Source organism: Trachypithecus francoisi, unplaced genomic scaffold (assembly GCF_009764315.1).
Source record: "Trachypithecus francoisi isolate TF-2019V2 unplaced genomic scaffold, Tfra_2.0 Lachesis_group5, whole genome shotgun sequence".
NCBI classification, from domain to species: Eukaryota; Metazoa; Chordata; class Mammalia; order Primates; family Cercopithecidae; genus Trachypithecus; species Trachypithecus francoisi.
The window spans coordinates 127,447,400-127,465,880 of NW_022681470.1; the positions used below are offsets into that span (position 1 = coordinate 127,447,400).

At 45.2% G+C, this 18,481-nt stretch overlaps 1 protein-coding gene across 2 annotated transcripts in view; it reads left to right on the forward strand.

Annotated features, from left to right (window-relative positions):
* The window catches only part of ABCA4 (ATP binding cassette subfamily A member 4), a 133,600-nt gene that overhangs the window by 45,723 nt on the left and 69,396 nt on the right, over window positions 1-18,481 (forward strand). For both annotated transcript variants that reach the window (XM_033195736.1, XM_033195735.1), the window contains exons 12-14: window positions 15,120-15,325; window positions 15,687-15,863; window positions 17,632-17,854. In XM_033195736.1, the coding sequence (XP_033051627.1) occupies window positions 15,120-15,325; window positions 15,687-15,863; window positions 17,632-17,854 (606 nt within the window). The remainder of the gene's footprint in view (window positions 1-15,119; window positions 15,326-15,686; window positions 15,864-17,631; window positions 17,855-18,481) is intronic.

Sequence of the window (18,481 nt, forward strand, 5' to 3'; positions counted from 1 at the left end):
TCTCATTCTCTAACAGCTTATCCATACTTAAAACTTATCTATGCTGAAAACTGTTTCTTCTTCACATCTCCTACCTTCTCATGCTGGGCTCCTCCTCCTGTAGCCCCCTTTAAGCATCTGCGTCTGTCCTCAACCCTCTCCTGTCTGCCATTGCTTGAGTGGCCATCTATGGCCAGTGTCCCCTTAACCCCACGGTCCCACTGTTTGCGGGACGCTTCTGCCCCCAAGTTCTACAAGCACATCAGCCTAAACACGTCCCCTTCAAAAACTGTATGTTCTCTTTGCCCATAAAACATATCCTCCTCCTGTATTTCCTATCCTAATTAACATCGTCAGTGTTTGCCCAAATTCTCAAGCGAGGGATTTCAGGGTCATCCCTAATTTTCCTTCTTCACCCTCCACACAGTAGCTGTCAGTTACTGAGTGTAACTTTATGCCAAGCACTGTGCCAAGTGCTTTTACACACATTTGCTTCATTTAATACTCACAGCTCCATGAGGCTTGCACCATTATCATTGCCAATTTGCAGATGAGAAGCCAGTGCTTAAAGAGGTTAAATAAGATCCCATGCACGACCATTAGGAGAAGCAAACAGGATCCAGCTCTGGGGATGCCTGAGTTCAGAGCCTGCCCTTCTGATTTCTCTTACCAAGCTTTGTCTCCTCTCCCTCCTAAATATCTCTCAGCTCTGCCTCTTGCATTCCAGGCTCTCTGAGGACTAGAGGCTTTGTCATCTCTGCACCAGCCCATTCCAAGGGCTTCCTCCCTGGACTCCAGGGTCCAGCCTCTGTTGGCCCAGGCGTTTCTCTACACTGGCACCAGAGTTATGTTCCGCAATCCTGCTTACATTGCTCTCTGATTTAAAATCTTAATGATTTGACCCCCAAATAACATAGGTCCCTTCCAAATCTGTCCTTCCCCACCTTCCCAGCCCTTGTTCACTGCACACCCTCAAGTCTGCTACCTGGCCCTTTCACGCCCACAGGCATTCCCATTCCATGATCTCTTGGGATTCTACCCTTTGCAAATGCTGTTTTCATTGCTAGTTTATTAGAGCGCTTTTGGTCACAAGCTTTTTGCTTAAACAAAAAGAAAGCATTTGTTGGTGGACATAAATAATGAAGTTCAGGGGGATCCAAGAGTTGGAAGCCACCATGAGCACCCTGTGTCCTTCCACCTCACTTTTCTACTCGTCTCTGCTCAGCATCAGCCCTAGCCAGGCCCTCTCCTCTGCTGGTGCCCTAGCTGCTTACAGCCCTTAGCAGTCATCTGTACACCAAAAATCCCCTTCCCGTAGCAGAAGCAATGCTCCTAGAGAGTTTCCCTGTCAGTCTGGCTCCTGTACCCACCCCTCTGTACTCTGACTGGGAGGCCCGGGTCAGCTACCCACCACAGGGCCATTACTATGAGCAGGATTACTGTGACGTGGAGGAAGATATTTCCCCAAAAGAAGAAACGCAAGGTAGAAAAGTGTATGTCTACCAACGCCTGAAATGACTGTCCCTTTCCTCATCTGCTGAGCTTCTACTCATTCATTCTCTGAGACTCAGCATTCAGCTCTCAAATGTCACTTCTGCTTTGACAGAGGTTTAGTCATTCACTCCTCCGTGCTTCCTGGCCCTCTCTTCACACCTCTCTTGGACCCCTCTCCCAGCTAGATTAGAGTTGGCTGTTGACATATCCATCTCTGGCTGGGCAGCTATTTAGAATCTGGGAGTTATTTAGAATCAGGGAGCACATCTCAGTCATTTTCAAATTCTTGCCCTCATACTTCCAGTGAATGACTCCATCTAAGGGCAGATCACTCTTGCCCATGGGCCAGGTCTGGATCTGTGTCATCTAGAACTGTTGGAAGGTAGGGGCTTCTGAGAGCAATAGGAGACAGAATAAACTCGAGGGCCCTCGGGAGCATGCCGTCTTGTCTCAGACGTGTGAGTCCTGAGGATAATGAACTGGTGAGGAAAAGCCTTGCTCTATCTGTCACCTGGTGCTCTTGAGGACTTGCTGTTGCCCTGGTGCCACCACAATTTTCCAGAGTGTATGACCCTCTCTCTCCAAACTCTGGAAGTGGCAGCACAGGTTCCTGAGTGGCCTTTCAGAAGGTACCAGTCATAGCAGCAGCACCAAACTGCAGGCAACTACTAAGTGATCACCAACTTGTCTGAAGACAAGAATGACTTTGAATGCTTTTTATAAAATAGGATTTGTTTTTAATTTTTAAATTTTCTTTCTTTATTTTACCTTAAGTTCTGGGATACAAGTACAGAATGTGTAGGTTTGTTAAATCAGTATATGTGTGCCATAGTGGTTTGCTACACCTGTCAACCCATCATCTAGGTTTTAAGACCCACATGCATTAGCTATTTGTCCTAATGCTCTCCCTCCCCTAGCCCCCCAGCCCATCCTAATAGGCCCTGGTGTGTGATGTTCCCCTCCCTGTGTCCATGTGTTCTCATTGTTCAGTTCCCACTTACAAGCAAGAACATGTGGTGTTTGGTTTTCTGCTCCTTTGTTAGTTTGCTGAGCATGATGGCTTCCACCTTCATCCATGTCCCTGCAAAGGACACAATCTCATTCCTTTTTATGGCTGTATAGTATTCTATGGTGTATATGTACCACATTTTCCTTATCCAGCCTATCATTGATGGGCATTTGGGTTGGTTCCATGTCTTTGCTATTGTAAACATACATGTGCATGTATTTTTATAGTAGAATGATTTATAGTCCTTTGGTTATATACCCAGTTATGGGATTGCCGGGTCAAATGGTATTTCTGGTTCTAGATCCTTGAGGAATCACCACACTATCTTCCACAATAGTTGAACTAATTTACACTCCCACCAACAGTGTAAAAGCATTCCTATTTCTCCACAACTTCACCAGCATCTATTGTTTCTTGACTTTTTAATAAATCACCATTCTGACTGGCATGAGATGATATCTCAATGTGGTTTTGATTTTAATTTCTCTAATGATCAGTGATGATGAGCTTTTTTCATATGTTTGTTGGCCACATAAATGTCTTCTTTTGAGAAGTCTCTGTTCATATGCTTCACCCACTTTTTGATAGGGTTGTTTGTTTTTTTCTTGTAAATTTGTTTAAGTTCCTTATAGATTCTGAATATTAGACCTTTGTCAGATGGGTAGATTACAAAAATTTTTTCTCTCATTCTGCAGGTTGCCTTTTCACGCTAATGATAGTATCTTTTGCTGTGCAGAAGCTCTTTAGTTTAATTAGATCCCATTTGTCAATTTTGGCTTTTGTTGCAATTGCTTTTGGTGTTTTAGTCATGAAGTCTTTGCCCATGTCTATGTCCTGAGTGGTATTGCCTAGGTTTTCTTCTAGTTTCATGATTTTGGATTTTACATTTAAATCTTTAATCCATCTTGAGTTAATTTTTATATGAGGTGTAAGGAAGGGGTCCAGTTTCAGTTTTCTGCATATGGCTAGCCAGTTTTCTCAACACCATTTATTAAATAGCGAATGCTTTCCCCATTGCTTGTGTGTGTCACGTTTGTCAAAGATCAGGTGGTTGTAGATGTGTGGTGTTATTTCTGAGGCCTCTGTTCTGTTCCATTGGTCTGTTGGTCTGTTTACAAAACAGACTCTTAAGCATCAACCCAGATCGACTGGCTTGGAATTTCCAGGGAAGATGCCTGGTTATCTGCATGTTTACAGACCTATTAGATTTGTGGGACCTTGGAGTTCCCTTGTACAGTTACTCAATTAACATCTCCCTCCTCTCATGTTGCCTCTACCTGCTAAGCCCTTATTCCCAGCCAGGCCCACCACCATCCACCCACTGCTATTATAACATAAGCAGGACCTGTGCTGGGGGTGTGGATGGAGGAGAGAGACTCTATTGCTTTATTTGTGCAGCATGGAGTTCAGTGGTTCTCACAACATTTTTGTGAAGTACTGTGAAGAATACACCTTGTCTACTTGACATTTGTATCATGACATAAATGGCTTGTTTTCCAGAAGGATTATTTTTTCCATGCAGCTTGTACCTAATGCAGCCCCAGGCACCCAATAGATACTTAAAATACATTAGTTGCTTAAATGGTTAAGAATTCAGTCTCTATGGCGTAAACCCAGGAGGCGGAGCTTGCAGTGAGCTGAGATCCGGCCACTGCACTCCAGCCTGGGTGACAGAGCGAGACTCCGTCTCAAAAAAAAAAAAGAATTCAGTCTCTGGACCCACACTGCCTGGGTTCAAATTCCTATCATCTGTGCCCAGTTTCCAAATCTATAAAACAGGGATATTAATAGTACTTACCTAATAGGATTGTTAATGAGAATTAAATGAGCTAATTCATGCAAAGCACTGACATATAGTAAGCACTTAATACATATTAGCTTTTTAACAAAATACAAGCCAAAAACCATTGCTTAGGAGAGAAAATGATGTTAGTGCCTCCTGTAAATAGGCCTCTAAGCTGGTGCTCCTCTAGGAATCACAAAGCTGCAAATCACGTCCTCCCTGGCCACCAGGGCTTCACGAGGGTCTCTGAGCAGAGGGGTATGATGGGGCAGAAGCCCAGCAGCGTGATGAGGTTGTTTCTGATCTTCCTACCCTTGGGGTGGGGGAGGAGGAAAACAAGGGAGCAATGAACAGAAAGCAAAAGACAGCAGGGAGGAAATGTGTGCGGAAGAAACGCGTCACTGTGACTTGTCCTGGAATTTTCTGCTTCTGTTCTTGTGTTTTGGGAAGTCTGGAGGAGACTTGAAAATCATTCACCTCCCCACCCTGAGGATGGCTTAGTAGCAGACAGGCCATGAAAGCTCTTCGCTGATGGCTCTGAAGGTCTCTCCAGGGCAGGAAAGCAAGGATGTTGCTTCACTGGGCTGCTGAAGGCCTGCCTGGGGGCTCTGAGTAGAGAGTATAGGCCCCTCCCAGGAGGGCGGCCCAAGCACCATGCTGGCATTTCTGTGGACCATGGTCTGGTGTCTCAGACCCTCTCCACAATGACGACTGCAATCTCATTCACCCCATACATACATTCTGTCTTTCCTCTGATCCCCTCCCCTTAGCAGGAGGAAATAAATGGAAGTCAGACGGCCCGGTTAGAAGGGAGGCGGTGGAGTAGGAAAATAGATGATGGTGGTTTGGAGAGCCTCACGTCACGCATGGGGAGGCATTCATTCCCATGGGCCTTGCAATCACCCTCTTCTCCAAATCTGAGGACACAGGACAAATGGGTCCCATACAGGCAAATATCATTTTTTGTTGTTGTTTTTATTTTGTTTTGTTTTGAGACAGCGTCTCGCTCTGTCACCCAGGCTGGAGTGCAGTGGCCGGATCTCAGCTCACTGCAAGCCCCGCCTCCCAGGCTTATACCATTCTCCTGCCTCAGCCTCCCGAGTAGCTAGGACTACAGGCGCCCGCCACCTCGCTGGGCTAGTTTTTTGTATTTTTTAGTAGAAACGGAGTTTCACTGTGTTAGCCAGGATGGTCTCGATCTCCTGACCTCGTGATCCGCCCGTCTCGGCCTCCCAAAGTGCTGGGATTACAGGCTTGAGCCACCGCGCCCGGCCTCAGGCAAATATCTTAAACTGGTATGTGTATTCATTTGTAGTTCTAATTTATATGTGTCTTTATTCACATATATTTTGCTTCTGGAGAAAAGCACAATTAGAAAAATTAATACATTATTCTTCTTATTGCCCTTCAGTTAAAACAAACATACACATCCCTCCCCTTTGTATTTTTTGTTTAGTAAAAGATTAGGCCTGGCACAGATGAAGTACTATTCAGAGTTCACAGTGTATTTTCATTTCATAATGTATTTGATTTTCAGGTCTTGAATTTCACATCAGGAAGCTGAATTCAGCCAAATTTTAATACAAAAATACCTCTGATCAAGGCATAAAATTGTACTTTAATCAGTAACCACTGTATTTCTCTAAGCTGTGAAAAAACATGTGTTCATTAACTGCTTTTTCCTCTGCTGTCAGCACAGTCAATACATAGTGCATAACTCCTTATTATCTACATGGTGATTATCTTGCTGATGAATTCTCAAAGGCCAGAGTTTTGGACTATTTTTTCTCTGCACCTTGCATGTTCCTGGCCATGTGTCACCACCACCCAAACAGAATGGACTCAGGGAACGTATTTTTCAAGATAACCTAAGAAAAAATAGGATTAAGAAGATAAAACTGCTGATCATGTAATGTGCTTTAGAGTCAGATGTATAAATATTTGCGAATTATCTGTCCTATTGCTTTCTTCTATTAATTTATTGACTCTAGATGTGCATTGGAAGGCTAGGTAGATATCAGGGGATTGTGAGAAAGAGCACAGAAGTCTACATCACACAAACAATCATATTTCAAGGGCCATGAACTAGATCCTAAGTAACTCATAGGCAATGACCTCATTTCATGCCTCTAGTCTCTAAGAAACATATAACCGGCCTGAAGAAGGAAAATGTGGGCAAGGGGTAGGCTGGGGTCATAGGTGGAGGTCCAAATAGTAATCAGTGGAGCTTATAGGATGGACTGATATTGAACCTGCTACGAGCCAGCCACCTGCTGGGCACTTTTACATTTCATCTCATGCAATACTCCTAATTACCTGCCTAGTAAGCATAGTTGTCATTTTACAGAATTAAAAACAGAGACTCAACGAGGTTGACAGTCTAACATAATACAACAGCTAAATGGGGGATCTGGAATTCTAATCCAGAGCTGACTGACTCTGATGAGAAAGCTCTTTCTGCAATCATATGCAGCCCACGTTAATAGGGGCTCAGTAAGTATTGTCTGGATAAATTATATAATGAATCCAATGAAGGCAGACATTCTTTTGTAATATGCAGCATAATGGGCACTATGATGATTAGATTTTTCTGCTTGAAAGTAGGAAACCAAAAAGATGTGAATTCATTCAGTCATTCATGCATTTGCATGGATTGAACTACCCACATTTGAATAAATACTGTTAATCCTTGATTCCTTGAAAGCTCACATGGGAGAGATAAGTGTGTCGTTAAATAACGCCATAATAGTGGTATCTCAGAGGACTGGCAGAACATAATTCAATCTGATAGAGTAGAAACAGATTGTACAAATCCAATTCAAAACATTATAAATCCTCTAAGCACTGTCAATTCTTCCTCCAAATTATCTCTGAAATTCCTCCTTCTTCCCCATTTATGGCCTCTGTTTACAGAAGCCTATACTGTCTCTCTTAGCTGGTTGCCAGGCCTCCAGTCTCTTGCTGTTCAGCTCCCAACTGCTTCCAACAAGATCTTTCTAAAGCCCCAGGCTTGCCATGACTTAGCGCCCACAGCTCCACAGTGACTCCTCATTGCTGTTAAGGTAAAGGCCTTCCCAGTCTAGCCCTTCATGCTTCTTCCATGTTCTATGGGACTGCCCCAGGCTTCCCACCTGGTACCACAGAACCTTTCCATCCTTCCCCCATTTGACTGACTGGTCAACACCCACACCCACGCTTCGGGACTCAGGTCCTATGTTTCGGGCCTTCTTCTATGCACCATTCCCTTCCCTGTAGCCCTTGATCATGATTTGTTTATACATTTCTGCACCTTCATGGCCCTGAACCCCTCAAGGGCCGAAACTGCCTTACTTTTCTTTTTGACTTCCCAACTTACCTTAGTGGAGCTGTAGTCACATAGAGTAGACACTCATAACTGATGCTCTGGGCTGTAAAGGTTAAATTTTCCAGCTAAGCAAGGAAGAAAGACAGTTTCAGGCAGGAGGAAGAGCATAAGCAAAGCGCAGAGGTGTGAAGCTCAAGAGAAGTGGACGGGCTGGGCAGAGGTGTGGCTGCAGCATCAGGGGAGAAGCAGTGGTGCCTGGAGTCAGCCGGTATGGCTTGCAAAATCTTCATCCTATGGGTGAAAGGACACCATCTCTTGCACCAGTGGGCTCTGTGATTGGAGGCAACATTGCTGTTTCACTGCCTGAAAACTGAGGATGATAACCCGAACTGCAGTTCAAGTGGCGTTCACTGGTGTGGCTAAAATGGGTGTTTGTGGCCAGAATGTGGTCTGATTGGTCAGTGCCCAGCTCTGTTGATTATCAAATGTTTTGAATATAGTAGCACCCATGTGCCTAAGTTGTTGGGATGATTCAACAAGAAACTTTGAGAGCTCAAGTGCCCTGCAGTTGTCAGCCAGGTGATTCTCTTCCTTTGGACCCCGTTAGACACAGGCATTACCTAGTGGCTTTGCCCCAGTGTGAATCTTTGTGCTCCAACTCAGTCTTTTTATTTGTTTCATTATTGTATTTAATTTGTTTATTTTAGAGACAGACATTTTTTAACAGCTGTGCATTTCCTGTCCCTTTGTTTTCCAGTCGTCATGTGTTTCCTTACTCTCTGTGGGTGAATGTTTCAGATGTCTATTTGCGGTGCCCCGCATGCAAGATAAAATTTATTACAGTGCCTTCAGCCTCTAACTCGCCATTCCAACCAACACAGCCCAAGGCTATTTTATCCAGTGGCTTTTTCCATGTCGTGGGAAATAAATCTTGAATGTTACTGTTTAGATTTGCCAGGAAACTCTTTCTGGGATGTTTGCCCACATCCACTGGCATTTCTCAAAAGGAACCCCAGGTGTCTACCTTGACACCAGCAGGGCCACTTGAGCCCTCCACTGGCATTCATCGTCCACTTTGTTCTCAGCCTGAGTTTAGGAGTTACAGATGTGAGAGGAGGGATTATACAGCCAACATCTCTAAGGGGGAAGTGGCTCCCTTACCCTCGAAGACCTCACTCCTAGCACATCCTGGATGTATTAGTCAAAACATGTCCTCTTATGCCATGTCAGCACAGGGTTGCTCCCCACTTTGATCATCAAGTTTAAACAAAAAGAAAGATTTTCTTTCTTTCTGTGCCTCCACTGGACATCGTTTTCCACCTAACAGATAATTTAATGTATCTATGACCAAATGTGTTTGAATTAGAGACAGAGAGGTCACAGTGAAAGAAGGAAGCCTGCTGCTACTGCAGCTTGTCCTCCCAAGGAGGTGTTTGATTTAGCTGTGTAAACAAATGACTGCATTCTCCAGAGGTCCTGAACACAGCTGCCTGCGCTGGAGAGGGCTCAAACCTCTTCCACCAGGGTGGACTCTGCTTCCTGGTGAGTGCCAGCAAAACAACCAACAAAGAGCTGTAGGACTTGAGTGGACTTCAAATGGTAGTGGTCCTGCCACTTGGGCTCAGCCACAGCAGTTAGGAGACTAAGGCGCAGGAGGAAAGCCCTTTCCTTGCTTTATTGCCATTGGCTGTCATAGAGCATTATCAAAGAGGTTCTCTTTGAGATTCTGAGCTCTGGCTATAACATCTGCCCAGAATCTGCCTCTGAGACCTTAAGACACTGTGTTTTTATTCAACAAAGATGCCCTTTGATTTCTTTTCCCACTAGTGGTGCTAGGTTTGAGCACCTTACACTGGCCAGTTCTTGTCTACCTACATTCTTCCCTAACATTCATGATTGCATAGTTACTCTTTAGACTTCATGGCCTTAGCCTCATAGAACCTACTATGTTCTAACTTACGAGCTAATCAGATCAAATATATCAAAATCAGAAACCTCTGCTGAGAGTTGATTCATTCATCTCTGTCTCCCAAACATACTTATGTACACATGTGCACTAATATACATGTCCATTAGCCGAGATTTTGACTTCAGGGATCAAAGCAAGTACCAATAGGGAATGAGGTCACTTGCCGCAAGGCAGGTGGCTTCCCCATGAGAATACAAGGCTACCTCATGACTCATACTTCAGAGGGTGACCCAGGAACATCTGATTCATGTCCAAAGCAGCTTCTACAATTGCTCTACCTTGACCTTGGGAAGATGTGGGGAGGATGACATTCAGGATTAGCTTTATAAGGCCTTCCTGTGGGCAGAGTTGTCTGACTTTCACCTAATGACCGACAAGCAGCTAGCGAGCATCAGTGGGTGAGGACCTACCCCCTCTTACCTCCCCTACTGCCCAGCTGGGACATGGGCTTTGGCATCTGTCCATAGCATTGTTCTAACCAGATGAGGTGTTATGGATCAGCTCAGGATGGAATATGTTCCCAGACATATTATTTAAAGAAAATAGCTCCCTTCCTCCCCTGATAAACAGCTGTCATGGCTAAAAGGTAACCTGGCTGGGGCTTAAAAGTCTGTTGACTTTCAAGATATTTTGCAAAAACAGTCATAAAAATGGTATTTATCAGGTCCTCACTATTTGTGAGACGGTTTGGTATACTATAGTGGTTAAAAACACAGAATCTCTCCAGAGGAGGTTTACTTTGCTTAGTCGTGCCTCCTAAGTGAACTTGGACCTCATAAGGTTGTTGTGAGAATGAAATGAGTGAATATGAGTAAAGTCCTTGGGCCAGTTTTGGCCACGTAGTAAGCCTTCAGTAAGCATCTGCTTTTATTCCTACAGGGAGGCACTTGTAAGCCTTCACAAACACCATCTCATGTGATCCTTAGAAGACACCTATGAGATAGGGCATAGCTCAATGTTGTAGGTAAGGAAACAGAAGCCACACAATTAGGAAATGGCAACAGGTCTGTTAGACTCTTAAACACTATGCTACACCAATTTGCAAGACAAGGAAGACAAAGCACCTTTGAAAATGGGTCAGATGGGCCGGGCGCGGTGGCTCAAGCCTGTAATCCCAGCACTTTGGGAGGCCGAGACGGGCGGATCACGAGGTCAGGAGATCGAGACCATCCTGGCTAACACGGTGAAACCCCGTCTCTACTAAAAATACAAAAACTAGCCGGGCGAGGTGGCGGGCGCCTGTAGTCCCAGCTACTCAGGAGGCTGAGGCAGGAGAATGGCGTAAACCTGGGAGACGGAGCTTGCAGTGAGCTGAGATCCGGCCACTGCACTCCAGTCCAGGCGACAGAGCGAGACTCCGCCTCAAAAAAAAAAAAAAAAAAGAAAATGGGTCAGATGTTTTAGGGTAAATGAGCATTTGAGAATCTTTTAAGTTTTTTTCCCTCTAGAGATTATCAAGGTATCAATCTAGGGGGATGCATCAGGAAACATGACTATGAATCAGCTGCCTGATAAACCAGCCAGGATGGAGCCCACGTCATCACAGGAGTCAGCAATGCCACTGAAAACATCAGCTGCTTATTCCTGTATAGATTTCCCCTTAAGACATGAAAGGGGAGTTCAAAGAGAATGGGCCAGATAGCTCTGAGGGTCATCTTACTAAAATGTATTTATTTTTACTAGTTTTTTTGTTTTAAGAGTTATACTGTCATTAGCACCGGAGCAAAAATTCACGTTTTATTAATTTCTCCTAGTTTATCATGTGATTCTAAGGTAGGATGCAGAGTTATATTCAAAACACACAAACCAACTCAACTCAGTAAACATATATCAAGGTCCTATCGTGACAAAATGCCATTCTAGAGACCACGGTGAACAAGTCGTGGCCCCAGCCTCAAGGAATTTACTGTCTCTGGAATTGTGCTGGCCAATACAGTAACCAGCAGCCACACAGGGCTATTTAAATTTAAATTAATTAAAAGTAAAAACACAATGCCTCAGATGCATTAACCACATTTTAAGTGTTCAGTAGATATTTGTGGCTTCTGCCTGCCATATTGGACAGGGCAGATATAGAACAATTCCATCACTGCAGGAAGTTCTACTGAACAGTGCTGCTCTGGGCAGAAGATCTTGTTCAGGGATGTTACACTCCACCTTGTGGCTAGGGTGTGGCTTATCCTCAGAGTAACGATAGGGAACAGTGGCACTCTGCAGGCTCAGCACTGAAGATATGGATGCAGGCTCTGCTTCTGACCTAGATTGACCCTGGGCAAGGCCCTTTGCTCCTCTGATCCCAATTCTTCACCAGCCAAGTAAGAACATCAGACCACAAGCCCTCTAGGGCTCTGTCCAAATGCCCCATGGCTGAGTGAACTGGTAGAACATTCTATGTGTGTGTCACAACATGAAGAGCAAAGACTTTCATCTCCCCAAGTAATTTTGTTTTTCATTTTAGGAATTAAATTTCAGATTCACTCTAATTGCCAATACTAAACTTCTCTATATGCAGTTCTAAACTTGACAAACCAATAAAATGAGATTATTTTACTACTTATCTTTGTAGAACATTGAGGTCTCCCTAAAGCTAATTTAAATGCATATTTTAAAAATGTGTTCTAGCAGTTCAGTTCAGGAGCCCCCTGGCCCAAGCATCACACTGTCAATCCTTTGTCCTCGAGCAGTATGGTCGGGTGGGTTAAGTATTGACAAACACTGTGTGCCAGGCCCATAGTCGGGGACTGTGCTAACAGTCTACATATTAGATCCCACCTACCCTCGCCCTCAGCAGACCCAAGCTATTAATCAAATAGCAAATCTTACATTATTTCTGTCCAGAAGAAATGAACACTTATTGAGAACTTTTTGGGTGTGACCTGTTTAAGTCCTACATCTCATTTAAGGACTGGTCAATGGTAGGCTGGGCAATGCCTGTTTGTGAGAGAATCACTGCCTAAAGAAAATTCGCCATTTCCCTTAGCTCTATTGTGGGTGGCTACACATACTGGTATTTCTTAAAGAAACACCAATTCCATTTCCTTTTAACATAATTATTAATATCTCATTAGCATGGTGTCACTTAAGCCTGGGCCCAAAGAAATACCAGTTCCATTTCCTTTTAAGATAATTATTAATATCTCATCAGCGTGGTGTCACTTAAGCCTGGGCCCTTTAGAATTTTTCATATACCTGTGTTCCTCTGCCCATATCTGCTGGAACACTAATAGTTTTCTTTGTTTTCTTCCTTTTTATCTAGAAGACTAAGAACATTACATGGGACCCATCCCCAGGGCATGGAGGCTGAGGTGGGACAGTTTAGTTCAGGAGGCCCAAGAAGTGTGGGTGTGCAGCCCCTTGTTCAAACACAGCCTCTGAATTGCCAGAGGCTTCCAGTGCATGCTCTGAGGCGCGGGTGGGACTCGGGAGTCAGGGGTTTTGGTGAATGAGTTGGGTTTGCCTGCTTCTTCCCAGTGCAGTGGAGCTTGGTTCTGTGGTCAGGTCCTTATGTCCTGTCCACCTTTCTCATTTCTTTCTTTCTTGGGTAATAGTTGTGGACTCAAGTGAACTGGGGTTTGATACCTACTCTGCCACCCTGGGGGACTCACTCAGCCTCCTTGAACCTAAGTTCCTGGGCTGCCAAGTGAGGATAAGTAGTAATTGCTGATCCGCCTACCTGACAAGACAGTAGTGAGGGCGCTGAGTGCCAGGCTGTGGATCCAGCCTTTCCCACGGTTCCTGGTGTGGCCGTAAGAACTCTGGGCCTGCAGGTGAAATTGGGGAGGGAGTCCCAGCTCTGCCACTGTCTCTCTGTGTGACCTCAGGGAGGTCTTCTTAACAAAATAAGATATTTTATAAAGCTCAATTTCCTCTTCAGTAAAATGAGGATTCCAGGTAACTGACAGATAGTTTGTGGCGATGAATCTGTTCCTTAAAGCCTGCAGTACGTCAATAGCCCAGTCTTCTTGCTTGCTTTCCCCCTTCTCCACTACCGGTGATCACAGTCTGATCCCATAGGTGATATCCCTGCTTAAAACCCTGCATTAGCTCCTATGGCTCTTTAAGGCTTGCCCAGAACTCCCCTGGTCTTAGCACTGAAAGCACGTGTCTGGGGAAGCCCTGCGTTCACACTACTGAGTCCCACAGGGCAAACCGTCTGGTCCCACCCTCCTTTCTAGTGCTGCTGTCACACTCACCTCCCTTGACCCTACACTCCCTTCTGTGCCTTGCAATTACCTGGGGAGCTTTTTACAAAATATGGATGCCCTGGCCCTGCCACTAGAGATTCTGATTTAATTGTTTGGGGTAGGGCCTGGCATAGGTATCTTTTAAAGCTCCCCAGTGGTTCTAAAGCACAGCCACAGATGGGAACCACTGCTCTATTCCTGTAGGTCCCCAGATACCTCATGTGCTGTTCCCTGTGCCTGAGCTGACCTTTCCCCCACTTTCCTCTCTTCAGCTAATTCCTGCTTATCCTCCTACTCAGGAGGCTCTTCCTCCAGGCAGCCTTCCCTGATACCTCCAGGAAGACTTAGCTGCGTCCCTCCACTGGGCTTCCCCAGTACACTGGGCTTGCTTTCATTAGAACCTGATCCTTCACATTATGGTTGTTGGTTTACTCCAATCCTCTCCGTCATTAGCTCTCAACTTTCTTTTAGGAAGAGATGTTTATCTTTCCTTCTTGTATTCCTAGAGTTGACCAGGCTCTGGCACATTGCAGACTCTCAGTATGCATTCAGGGAACAACTTAATCAAGACAACACCATCTGACCTCTTGTGAGTTACACGCTAAGAAAGAAATGTCGACACCAATAGCCCTCGCAATGATAGGAAGAAGAGGTTAAAGAAAAGGAAATAGATGCAAGTAACAATATAAGTGCTTTAACAAATCTATACAAGAGGACAACCGTCATATTCAAATTTTTAAACATTCTTAGTTCTGCTTTTTTGTGGGTAACGGTTTTTTTTCCTCTTCCAGGAGAAGAAAAGGGGCATATTGTAGAAATTCCTCCTCCCCGGCATTACTTATCACACAATTGTAATTGGAAGTGATTTCCCTGACTAAGTCATTTTGGCTGTCTGTCATTTTCTCTCTTCCTCCTTGCTCTTCCCTCAGCTGGCCATCCTGTGTGTTTGGAGAGAGCCAGAAAGGTTCAGTGCTAGGAATGTTTCTCTCTCTTTAAAGCTCTTTAATCGTCAGTCTTTCTGATCTTCACAGCAAGCTGTAGCCAGTGTGACCCCACTCCCTCGCCTCCCCATGCTGGGGAGTGAAAGCCTGGAGTATTTTTGTCATTTTGAGGACTTGCATATTTGGACAGCCTTGGACATCTGGAAAGTGTGGTCCTCACTAGCTCTGCAGGGATAAGAGCACGTCAGCGTTTCCAAGCTCTCTTGCACCCCTACATCTGGACACACTGAAAACTTAACACCAGATTCTGGAGTTAAGCAAACATTACGTTTATAGGCCTCCTTGCATTTGACCATTTCCTGGGGCAGCAGCCCTTATCCTCTGCCTTTTTGTGTGTGCAGTTGAGTCTTTGCAGTTGGCCTCCTCAAACTCTCTCAACTTTGTGACTCTCTGCAGTGCTTGGTCCTGGATAAGTTTGAAAGCTACAATGATGAAACTCAGCTCACCCAACGTGCCCTGTCTCTACTGGAGGAAAACAGGTTCTGGGCCGGAGTGGTGTTCCCTGACATGTATCCCTGGACCAACTCTCTACCACCCCACGTGAAGTATAAGATCCGAATGGACATAGACGTGGTGGAGAAAACCAATAAGATTAAAGACAGGTGATGTTTCAGGAAGGGCTCCCTGTGTTTCTCCAAAGTCAGTGGGAAATTACATTTGGTAGAGAGAAAGGGACTGAGACTGGACTTGGCCTATAAATCAATAAAATTAAGTTAAATAAAAAAATAAGATATTTTATAAAGCTCAACAAAGAGTCCTTGAATGAAAGCAATTACAGAGTTACGTTGTGGCTAATATTCAAAACTGAGATTTAAACTGAGGACTAGGCAGTAGAATTAGATCCTTTGGAAACATTTAAGAGAAAGGTTTTAAGAGAATGAGTTCCAAGTCACCCTGTGGTCGGGAGGTGTGAGTGAGCTGTCCGAGCCCATTCCCATCCTTTGTCCCTCTGTGTCTTCTCAGGTACTGGGATTCTGGTCCCAGAGCTGATCCTGTGGAAGATTTCCGGTACATCTGGGGTGGGTTTGCCTATCTGCAGGACATGGTTGAACAGGGGATCACAAGGAGCCAGGTGCAGGTGGAGGCTCCAGTTGGAATCTACCTCCAGCAGATGCCCTACCCCTGCTTCGTGGACGATTCGTGAGTCCGATGTTCGCGACCCTCCTCCATGACATGCTAATGGGGGTGCTGGGGTGGGCTGGGGTGGGCTGGTGTGCTCTCAAGCATTCAGTGTCTTTGGAGAGAGCCCCAGGGACCAGAGCCAAATTGGAGAGCATGGAGCACTGACTGAGGAACCTGCTTCTCCCAAGCTCCAGGCAGGCACAGATGAGTCAGTGCAGTGGTGGGAAAGGGAAAAGAGATGGTGTTGTGGCTGGAAAAGAGAAGGGGAAAATTAAAGCAAGGGAAGTCAGGCTCGGGGAGGGGACAAATTCCCCACTATGTAGTATGTTTGGTATGTGGAAGGGTTCTGGTCAGAATGTTTGCCCAATGATTGCCACATCAGCATTCATTTTGGACTCTGCGTGGCCAGTAGGTCTGGTTCCTGGGAGCCCTGGAATAATGCAGCCCCTTCCCTAACTAACTTTTCCATGATGTATGCTCAATGACAAGGCAGAGGAATGTGTTGGATGAGCTCAGGCCCCGCCTCCCTGGACACCCCCATCCCAGGCCCAGCCTACTGTTTCACTGAACATGGATCTGGGGGGTGGTAGAGAAAGGGCCGGGGTGCAGGGTTGGGAGGGCTCATTTGTCATTACAGATGGGGTCAGACACACTACCAAAACAGCAGTAGAGACCTACAATTGAGTTCACCTAAAACTCAGTGTGGACACAGGAAACCCTCTTTTAATAACTGTCCAATGGGTTTTCTAGCCTCAGCTCTACAGAAAACTTGAGATAACAGTGGCCAGTCTGCAGTTAGTTTGGGTTTCGATAATAGGCAGAGCTAGGAAATGGAGCCAGGGGCAAAAGCCCAGGTCCACTTTAGGATCAGAATGGGAGTAGCTCGTGGGGAAGTGAGGTGGGTGTGGGGAGGCAATAGAGAGCTAGGTCATTTGGTGTGGGAGAGTCCTCTGGTGGCCAGTCCCAGAAATGCAGGCTTTACGAATGTATGCTTCCCTTCCTGAAACCCTCCCATGCTGGAACTGGGCCCTTCCAGTGACAATACACAACAGTTTTCAATAGATAATAATCCCAAGGGCTTTACTAGCACATGAAACACAGGGAAAACGTGTAAAGCTCACAACAAAGTCATTCCAGTATATCAAATCTACCCTGTTTGTCAGGTGGATATACCAGGGTCTAGTCCACCTGTGCATGGCTGCTGATGGAGCCAGTGTCTGTTGGATAACTAATTTATTGATGGATCATTTGCCTTCTGAAAGTGCCAAACTGATTAGTTATTTTGTGTGTCTTTTTGTGTAGTTAGAGTTTGACCTACCCAGGCAGACTTTGCTGGGGTGGCTGACCCCTTGGAGAGCCAAGTTATTGATCTTACCACCACCACTTGCCCTTGTCAGTGCTCCACACTCTTGGGTTTCGGTGTCAGCACGTAGCTATCTACTCAGATCCCATCCTCAGCATCAGTCTGCAGTCTTGTCCTTGCAAGGCCTTAAACAGGGAAGATCTTTCACATAGAGGATAAAATTTTGTTGACACATTTTACTTGTAGAGCATTCACCTGGGCTAACCAGAAAGCCAGCACTCTGCTATAAACAAAAAATAATGCTTCAGGGCTAACGTGGAATGTATTAAAAGATTCCAGCCCATTGAATGTCCAGGGAAGGTTTTCCTGTTTTCATTTCCTCCATCTGGGCTTTGTTCTCAACACATTCATTCAACAAACATTTATTCTGCATCTACCAGGTACACAACACTCTACTATTCTGCTTCTCTCCTCTTGCTTTAGTTTCATGATCATCCTGAACCGCTGTTTCCCTATCTTCATGGTGCTGGCATGGATCTATTCTGTCTCCATGACTGTGAAGAGCATCGTCTTGGAGAAGGAGTTGAGACTGAAGGAGACCTTGAAAAATCAGGGTGTCTCCAATGCAGTGATTTGGTGTACCTGGTTCCTGGACAGCTTCTCCATCATGTCAATGAGCATCTTCCTCCTGACGATATTCATCATGGTAAGCCAAATGGAGAAGGCCCAGAAAATCTTGAATACTTTGGTTCCTCTCCCCTTTCATCCTGTTCATGTGCCTGTCTTAGACATCTGGCCACCAAAGAGAGCGTGACATCTAGCTTCCCAGCCCTTCCTTTTAGCCAAGGTGGGAGACACTCAGAGAGACAAAATCTCCTCAAGGAGCCACTGTATCACAGCATCCTCCCATCTCCCACTTCCTGCCCAGGGGTCCATGGTCCACACAGACTTTCCAGTCCCATTCCATGACCATCTGGAGAAGCTGCTATTAGCAGAGCCCTGCACAGTGTAATAGTGTAATTAAACTAGTCTTCTCTTTCCAAACACAGAAGAAATTGGTTCAGGGAGTGTTTGCCTAGGCTTACAATTGTAACTACTGGCTAGAGTTGAAATGGGGAAAGGCTTTTGCCTTTCCAGTAGCAGTAGGGGAGGAGATTTGGATTATTTACTAATCACCATCGTGGTCACCTCCTACATGGCTTCACCAAAAAATATTCTGCTACCTGAAAAATCTCCAAGACCTCTCTCTCTTTAAAGGATGGAATTTGGAGTCCATCCCTCTTCAGTGATAAGGAGTTTTTATAGCCACAGGCAGCTTCTGTTGGTCTGTCCT